This window comes from Gobio gobio, assembly GCF_949357685.1.
Source record: "Gobio gobio genome assembly, chromosome: 6".
Lineage (NCBI taxonomy): Eukaryota > Metazoa > Chordata > Actinopteri > Cypriniformes > Gobionidae > Gobio > Gobio gobio.
This window is the reverse complement of record NC_137102.1, coordinates 47,671,814-47,681,214: the sequence shown is the minus strand read 5'-3', so window position 1 is coordinate 47,681,214 and position 9,401 is coordinate 47,671,814. Positions and strand designations below refer to the sequence as shown.

The 9,401-nt window shown below is 36.7% G+C and overlaps 1 protein-coding gene across 1 annotated transcript; it reads right to left on the bottom strand.

Annotated features, from left to right (window-relative positions):
• Positions 1 to 1,167: 1,167 nt before the first annotated feature.
• Positions 1,168 to 7,956, bottom strand: LOC307128427 (prolyl 4-hydroxylase subunit alpha-1-like). The gene is made up of 13 exons (XM_079820276.1): positions 7,735 to 7,956; positions 7,312 to 7,408; positions 6,845 to 7,125; positions 6,536 to 6,757; positions 6,297 to 6,427; positions 6,023 to 6,199; positions 5,774 to 5,838; positions 5,433 to 5,526; positions 5,105 to 5,155; positions 3,677 to 3,715; positions 3,479 to 3,547; positions 3,272 to 3,368; positions 1,168 to 2,995 (listed from the first exon to the last, which is right to left on the bottom strand). Exons 1-13 carry the CDS (start codon positions 7,817 to 7,819, stop codon positions 2,925 to 2,927), a joined length of 1,479 nt encoding a protein of 492 aa, XP_079676402.1. The 5' UTR covers positions 7,820 to 7,956; the 3' UTR covers positions 1,168 to 2,924.
• Between the last annotated feature and the right edge of the window lie 1,445 nt (positions 7,957 to 9,401).

Here is a 9,401-nt window from a genome sequence, read left to right as displayed (position 1 = left end):
CTGTGATGAAGAGATAATCAGTGTTATTCACTTCGCCTGTCAGTGGTCATAATTTTATGCCTGATTGGTGTATATATATATATATATATATATATATATATATATATATATACAAACTTTTATGTTAGATGTGATTAATCAGCACTAAAAATATATAACTAAATTCTGTTTTCAGCATAAAAAATGATTCATATTATTTGCAATATCATTATATTTACAGGTCATGTCATATGCCTATTAGTGCCTATTATTCCAATTACAGACATTGATGCATACAAAAAATAACAAATAATAGAAACACATAATTTTCTTAACATTTTACGAAGAGAAGCATTCCTTGTTTGACAAATCTGTTTTTTTTTTTAAATCAGGTATTATTATAATAAGCGGATTTTGCACAAGACCAAAGGGAAACGTTTCACCTACAAGTTTAATTTCAGCAAACTAATCTTAGTGAATTACCCAAGTCTTCCAACCTACCCACAGGTGCGTGAGAGTGTTTTCAAGTGTTTTGTTGCATAGCTGCAAATTTGCCTTGTGCGTATTATAATTGTTATTTCCCCCTCATTCTGTCTTTTTTCAGAATACAGCATCTGTACCTTTCTCTGCCTTTCCTTCTCAGCTTTCCTTCTACAACCCATCAATTGACAGATGTAAGAGTGTCACTGCTGACCTTGGAACTATGAAATATTGCTTATTTCAGATGTCATCAATAATTTAAGCAATAGCAATGCAAATTTGATTCTTTTTTTTAACATTGAAAATTTTTTTTTCTCTGTGTGCATGTTTGTTTGTGGACAGCTGTGCAGTCAATTTCTCATCCCCTTCTGCTGCCATACAGCTTCCCCAAACCCCTCCCCTTTCCTCAGGCACATCCAATCCAAAGGCAATTTCCCCTCTTTTCTGGACCGCCTTCAGAGCTCTCCTGCCAGTCACCAGTCAACTCCGCCATGCAGTTCACCCAAACTTTAAACTGGCCAGTCAAAAGCAGCCCAGAGTGGCATTTCAACCGAGTCTTGGGATTACAAGAGAGGATTAAAAGTGGACCACAAGACAAAAACCATGACTGTGGAGAAGACAAAAAAAATATTTCCTGAGACCATGCATTCGAAATTTTGTAATAATAATAATTATTGGTTTTATCATTATTATTATTTCTTTATTGTTGTACATGTATACATTATCATTGGATGGTTGAGAGCTAAGCACTTTATATATTTGACACTATACTTTCATCCTCTCCTCCGGTGATTTTGACCCGAAATTCATTTATAAAAATTGAGTGTTTATGAGAGTGGTACAAGTCAGTTTTGACACACTTGAAATTAGAATACACTCAAAAAAATGTTTTTGTAGTTACAAATCCTTTCCTCGCTGGTCAATTTGACCCCCATAGGAATTAATGGAAAATGGGAAATTTTGTAAAATGTATCATAAAAATAAAAAAAACAATTGGGTTCAATCCAGAACACACATGCACGCACGCACGAACGTACGCACGCACGCACACGCACACGCACACACACACACCCTAGAAATATCATTAAATCTAAAGGGTTTTAAAAAAACTAAAAACAGTAATCATGTTTTTTTTTCAATAGTATATTTTCCCCCAACATGAGGGCAGCAGAAACAACCCAATGCATGTTTTTTTTTTTCAACAGAATTTTTCTATTTAAAGAATGTGCTTATTGTTAATGTTACATTTTCATTATTGTTAAAATCTAGTAATATAGAGATAGATAAATAACAAAAGAATCTCCCAAAAAAACTGCTCTTTTTTAAAATCTTACCAGAATGAAACTATAAGTTTTCAGGACAATAAAAAAACGAAGTGGCATTTCTAACATAACATTTTAAGGCAGCCAGATTACAAATTGTTTTAAGTTGAAACCGCTTGTTTGTTTTTATAATTGGGTAAAAAAGAAAAGAAAGTGATTGAAACTAATTTGGGTAAAATAATTAAAGTATAATTCCAAAACACTGAACCTGGAAAATGCAGAATCACTTAAAGCTTTGTACTTTTCCGTCCACTAGAGGTCACCTGTTCAAAACAAAGGCGTAGTTTGATGACGCCAAGTTTGAGCGCAGAATCTTGGGACATGTGGTGTTCACCTCACAGACGGTGGAAAAGAATCAGGATAGGACTTGGGCAGAAATCATGTTCATGGATGTGATTATTAACGTTACTGTAGTATGAAGCAGAAGCAGGAGCGATTGTTAATAAGAAGAGCGCAACACAAGCCTTGCGAGCAGCAGGACCTTTATTACGCCATTTCCTCTTTTCCGGTCATCAGTATGAGGTAATGCAGCTCTGTTAATCATATTAGATACTTCTGAGTGTGTTGAAAATGACGTTATGACGTTATGACGTTACTCTGTGCGTTCGCGCGACGGCTGTTATGACACTTGATGTTGCACACTGTAGTAAGAGTAAAGCGTTTCCAGAAACCGAGGGTAACGCAGATATGACGCAATCGACAGGCGACTCCCTCAAACGTTCCGGTTCCTTTGTTAAAATAGCAATTTTCTCACGATTTACAAATAGATGGAAACATTTGGGATATTGTAAGTACTCAACTGATCAAAAATATATAACACTGGCCAAGTGGTTTTTGGATATTTTACTGAAAAAATGTTACATAGTGCACCTTTAAGAGACTCATGATTGAAAAACTAAATTTCAGATAGAGTTGCACTGTTAACAGGCAACTATTGCTAGGGGATAAAATAAAAAATAAATAAAATCTTATAACTGATTTGACGTCAGAGCCCAGCCCTCATGTCTCACACACAACAGATGGAATATCTGAGCAACCCAATTCTGCATTTTGAAGTTAGCATTTTTCATAATAAATACAACATGTACATATGGAGTACTTTCTCTGTTACAGATATTGTATGATTTCAGGCCCTGTAGTCTTTCACTCCCATTCTGACAAAGAACAGGGCCTCTTGAATTCCTGTCCAAACTCATGGATCCATTTGTTAGCCACTGAAAAAACGGTAAGAAAAATAAACTAAATTATTTTTACCATTTACATTTAACTTTCAATCACCCGCTTTTCAAATTATTTATGACTGGATTGTTTTTCTCTTCAAATACAACAACTGCTATAAAAAAAGCTGTTCAATAATAATAATAATAATAATATAATAATATCTTTATCTCATAAAGAACAGTCACGAATAAGACTTAAATGAAAATAATTTGTATTTTGATAAAGCTACATATAGTAGCCTATTGATTATACTGTATATAAAAACCTACCCCATTTGTTACCCACTAACACAGGGCATCCAGCATGCTCCGTTCTCAAATCCAGTTCACCATTTTTGTGGAGATTGTACCAAAACACGGCTGAACCCTGCAAGAGCAGAGAGAGGATGCTAAAATTATTTCCATTACTTATATGTAATTAGTACTTAAAGTATCCTTATCTACTGTATATATTAGATCACAGAATTGAAGGTTTACCTTTTTTGGCTGCACTGCAACTCCAACTTCAGGGAAAACAGTGGAGCCCCCTATCCCCACATCACTCATCTACAGCAACAGAAAAACTTTTTTCGAATTGCTCCTCACAGGTATACATTAATAGCTATAATAGAGATATTGTTTAATGGCATTAAGGCAAATTGTTTTCTGACAGCTGCACTTACACCATCAACTTACATAAATTAGGAATGTAGCAATCCTGTCATTCACTGTCTCCTGTGAGGTCAAACATTCTTAAGTTAGTTTGCATTTAGTTGACTGGTCAACATGTAATCCAGCTCTCAGTGACACAGAATACAGATATCACATTTGCACTCTTAAAGCCTGCAAGAGAATTCTCTTTTCCGAGCCATTGGTTCCCCTATGGGTATATTACTTCAAGATAATTTTTGTACGTTTTGTTGTACATCATTAATCACAATCAAACGTTCAAACCTCAAACGCAAATTTTGAAACAAATGTGGGATTTAAACATGTATGTTGCCAACAAGTTTTAGAAAAATGACTACAGTGGTTATCCAATAATATATGGCCTATACACTGATCAGGCATAACATGACCACCTTCCAAATATTGGTCCCCCTTTTTCTGCCAAAACAGCCCTAGCCCGTCAAGGCATGGACTCCACTAGACCCCTGAAGGTGTGCTCTGGTATCTGGCAAGATGTTAGCAGCAGATCCTTTAAGTCCTGTAAGTTGCGAGTTGGGGGAATTGTTTGTTCAGCACATCTTTTTTTTTTTTTTTGAATTTGGAGGTCAAGTCAACACCTCAAACTCATTGTTGTGCTCCTCAAACCATTCCTGAACCGTTTTTGCTTTGTGGCATTTTCCTGCTGAAAGAGACCACATCCATCAGGGAATACCGTTTCCAAGAAAGGGTATATATGGTCTGCAAACATACTTAGGTAGGCGGTACGTGTCAAAGTAACATCCACATGGATTGCAGGACCCGAGGTTTCCCAGCAGAACATTGCCCAAATCATTACACTGCCTCCACCGGCTTGCCTTCTTCCCATAGTGCATCCTGGTGCCATGTGTTCCCTAGGTAAGCAACGCACCCTGCCATCCACATGGTGTAAAGACCAGACCACCTTCTTTCATTGCTCCGTGGTCCAGTTTTGATGTTCACATGCCCATTGTTGCCGCTTTCGGTGGTGGACAGGGGTGAGCACGAGCACCTTGACTGGTCTGCGGCAAGGCAGCCCTATACACAACAAACTGCGATGCATTGAGTATTCTGACACCTTTCTATCAGAACCAGCATTAACTGGTTGCAAGACTCACATCCTTGTTCTGCACTAGGAAGTCAGCATTAGTGTAGGAGGTGATACTAACTCAGGAATTCCTTTCATTTTTATTCCTTTTAATTTGATTTAAAATGAATAAATGACAAACTATAAAATAAGAATACACATTCCTGCTCTATCCTCCAGTGTCTAGATTCTAGTATCTCAGTCTGTTGAGCCTTTTTTTTCCCATTTACTTTTCAAACTGGAGACAGTAGGTTTGTGCTGGCATTTAAACCCATTAGAAATTCCAGAGTGAACTAATGGCAAATTATGTGTTGGTTTACAAAATTGATGTCATGTCTGTACAGTAAACTTACCAATGCATCACAATGAGGTTCAAATGTGCCACCAATCCCGTAATTCTGAACCTGAAAAATGATTGCATCACTCATGAATCACTATTGAAAAGGAAATATACTTATTTCCATTCCTTGGTAAGATGTACTATTAAGCAGAACAAAGCAAACAAAAATTAAGTAGATCAAACCAATAAAGTAAGCGGCTTCTTTCTTTCTTTGCTTGTTTATTTAGTTAGGTAGTGTGCAAACAAATTATGTCCATGTTAACTGCAAGGCATAGCTGGCAGTAAAGAAAAGGTATGCTGCCTGTGCGTGATCATATGCTTTCTCTCTTTCTGTGACATACTTCCAGTGATTCGACCTTTTCCATGAAGAGTCCTGTAGTATCTGCAATCCTCTGACAGACACGAGCTTCCAGAGGGTCATTGTGTAGACCAACACTGAAAATATAGTGATTATTTTTCTTTGCATAGTAAGTGTGAGACCAAAACTGTTTAATATTATGTCAAATACTGCTGAATACTTTCAAATACTCAACTCTCATGTTAAAGGAATAGTAGCCTGCACCAGGATTTTAATTTTTTGTATAAAAAAAATATTTACCAAACATGTAATATTATGACAGAATTAACATTTTTGGGTGAACTATGCCATTAATGAGGTGATTTTAATAAATATTTATTTAACCTTTGAGAAACACGGCCATCTGAGACTGTAGCCTCTCCATCTTCATAAACCTTCGATCTAGAAAGCTATAGGCAACAAATAGGAATGAACTGTAAAATACAAATGTATGTATATGGCTAAAATATAGATTTGCAGGTTTGCAGGGGTAAGGGGAAAGAATATGCAGTTTGTGCAGTATAAAAATCATTATGTCTATACAAAGTCCCCAAACATGGAAACCCAACACGTGTGTGTATGTAAGATATTCACTTGCGGTCTGGAGATATTCTTCAGGATCTCTATCTCTCTGTCTGATATAATGTCATGATATCTGATGATGCGAGGCTCGTCCCACTCCACTTCCTCTTTCACTGGTGCGTACATCAGTCTGGGGTTTCCTCCACCTGTGCTGTACCTACAGGACAGCGCCCTCTGCCTCTTGGAGGTCTGATTTGATGAAATATAATAAACTTCCAATCAACACACAAAGCTTCATTGACTGTTTGTAATTTCATGTTCAATAATTATTTGAATTAGCACTTGCCCTCTTGTCAATCTCTCCTCTGCACAGTGCCTCATAGTTACTTGACTCTGTGTTCAGTGTAATTATGTCAGGGTTGCTCTGTAAGCGATGGAACCAGTTCAGCTGAGCTCTGACTTCATCATTACTTGGATCTGAGCCAAAGATGTTTATGACTTGAATCACAACAATTTTGCAAAATTGTCTTCCAATCTCAGATATAAAAATATTAGGCTATTAAATGCAGGACACCATGACCTCACCCAGATTTAGAAGCTCTTGGCCGAAGCGGATTGCCAAAGGCAGGCTGCCAAAAAGATAGGCTGAGTAACGAAGGAAACCTAGCAACTTTTTCTCATCAACGGTTGAGTATTCTGTTAATCTGTCCAGACTGTACAGAAACCAGAGAAAGGCATGCTGGAATTTGTCCGCATCATAAGCGACCAACCCTACATAGTAGGCTTCATCTGCATTTAGAGACGTTTCTGTGAAATGTGAAATGAAAGCAACAATCAGCTTGGATAAAGTCTCTTAGTGAAACTGCATTGGTGCACAACTGAGGGACAGTTTACCCTTTGTGATGGCTTCTGGGAGGAGTTTGTAGATCTCCTGCAGTCTGATCAGTCCTAAAGCTGCACCATCCAAGTCCTCAAGCTGTGGGATCTCTGGGATCATTGCGTTCAACTCATTCTGATACTCTTTACACTGATAAAGATTCAGCTGAATGTGTTTTTCAATATATATCAAATCATTTCTCAGTTGTCCGAGGAGTCTGTAAGCTGCCACAGGGTCTTTTGTGGCTTTCTCAGGGTTCACAGAGTCAGAGTATGAAAGCTGAAGATTTGGAAGGACACTGGATGGAAGACAGAGGTTCATCAAAAGTTGTAATGTTAGAAAATGTATTTAATAACATAATCCTTGATCTAAAACCATATATAAGATTGTTAAATATCCATAGCAAAATTGAATGCATTTTAATATTAATAATAAAAGAACATTAATGGAGTTTAAATATAGGAAACAATGAATGTGTTTTCACCTCTTCATTGTCTCTACATTCTTTTTCTCAGCATCAATGCACTGACTGAAGACCTTCAGAAGGTCTTTGGTCTTTCCATATAGCTGTGCAATTTGATCTATAAAACAATATGCACTTAATTGTCAAAAGGCATTTGATTTATATCAATTTATACATTTTTATATAATTAAAGCTATAATGAAAAGGGTGTATTAGTTAAGAAAGTTAAGAGTTATTATTGTTCAATGGAATTAAAAAAGTGAAAGAGAGTAACTATAATGTTACATATGGCACCAGTGAAACTGTTGTAGCTATACTATTGTACCTTTTTGGTCAAAAGTCTCACAATTAAAACATACAATCAACTTGTCATGACAACAGCGTTTATGCACAAAACACTAACATAAAAACAACAACATATATATATAAAACTGAAATAATAACCTGTTGATGAGAAGAATTCATGCCCAGCAGTAGAACAGACAATCCAAAAACACATCATAAGTACTGCCAGTTCCTTTGCGGCCATTATCAGACCTTCAGTATCTCAAAACGCAACTTGTGTATGTATCTTGCACTGCAATTGAGCTTAAATGACACACACACGACACACCTGTATAGACCCCAAAGAGACGCACCATTTCTCAGATTTCATTATCTGAGAACAAAAACAAAAGTGAAACTTTACAGGAGTGAATGTCAGCGGGCAGGTTGCAGGAACAAGGAAGCATAGAGGCAGAATCTATTCGCAGCAGTGATTTTTATCAACAAATTAAAAAACAGGAGCACAAATATCTAACAATAAATACAAAATGCAGCAAACCAACATAGCATCAAGATCAAACAACTACATCTGAAAACTGCGGGCTATTTTGCACATGGGAAATTAGGGGGAATATGCAGTGTGGCTAATCAATTAACAAATGAGTATAACAAACAGGGGCATAACAACCAAATATGAACTAATCAGAGTGGAAACAGGGACCAAAGCAGAAATACATAATCAAAAAAGTTCACAAAACAAACATGACATCATGACAGTCATGGCGTTTCATAATATAGACTTTTGTTTATGCAAATGTACATTGAAACTTTCATGTTGCACAATTGGAGATAACAAATCATAATAGGAAAGGAAAGATATTATGTATGTTGTTGTATTGTCAAGGCTCTAATGTTGCCTAACAACTGGTCAAACTTCACTGGCATAGTGTTCATTGTATTGTATTGTTGGAAGAATAGTGCAATTATAACCATGCCTGCATCACATAAGTCAGACTAATTTAGAAACTAAAAGTAAAATGAATGATTATACATTGTCTCTGTGTTACTGAGCTTAGGGATAATAATGATTACAGTTTGCAATAAAACATTTAAAAAAAACACTCTCTGTGGGTAGGCTGGAAGACGTGAGTAATTCACTAAGATTAGTTTGCTGAAGTCACATGTCTCCCTTTGGTCTTGTGTACAATTTGCTTAAAATGTGCATGTCCGTGATGAAAAGCAGTAGGCTCTGCGCTGGCCATGGTATATTAGAAATGACAGAATTGACAGATTCAGTTCAATAAACATTTACATCTGTAAGTGCTGGAATCAGTGTTATGTTATTGCATGAGATGTTCTTCTGTCTCTCACTGGATCCACACCATGGGTCCAGCAGTATGTCTCATCCACCTTAGTCAGGGGGTTGGCCATGCCAGAGCCTCCAGCCATCATGGACGTGTAAGACCGCATGAATTCGCTCCAAGGATCGGCAGCGAACCGCGGTGAAGGCCGCACGCGTTCAGTGTTTCAGCTGGAAGAATGGATTTGATTATAATATTCTTTATCTGACTCCATTTATCAAAGTTGTCGCATTTAGAAGAGAATCCCAACCGGTTGTTTGGTCATCTATATTTGATAGTCAATCATACACTTGATCGTTCCGTTTTAACCCTTTGTTGCAATTATACCGTTCCACATTGGAGATAGTTAATAATTACAGATTAATTCAGAAAGGATCAAAATGTAACAATTTATTAACAATCAAGTAAATGTAAAATGTCAATTACATCATAGACATAAATCTCTTCTAAAAGGAAACACAAATTCTTGTTATGGTTACACTTAAA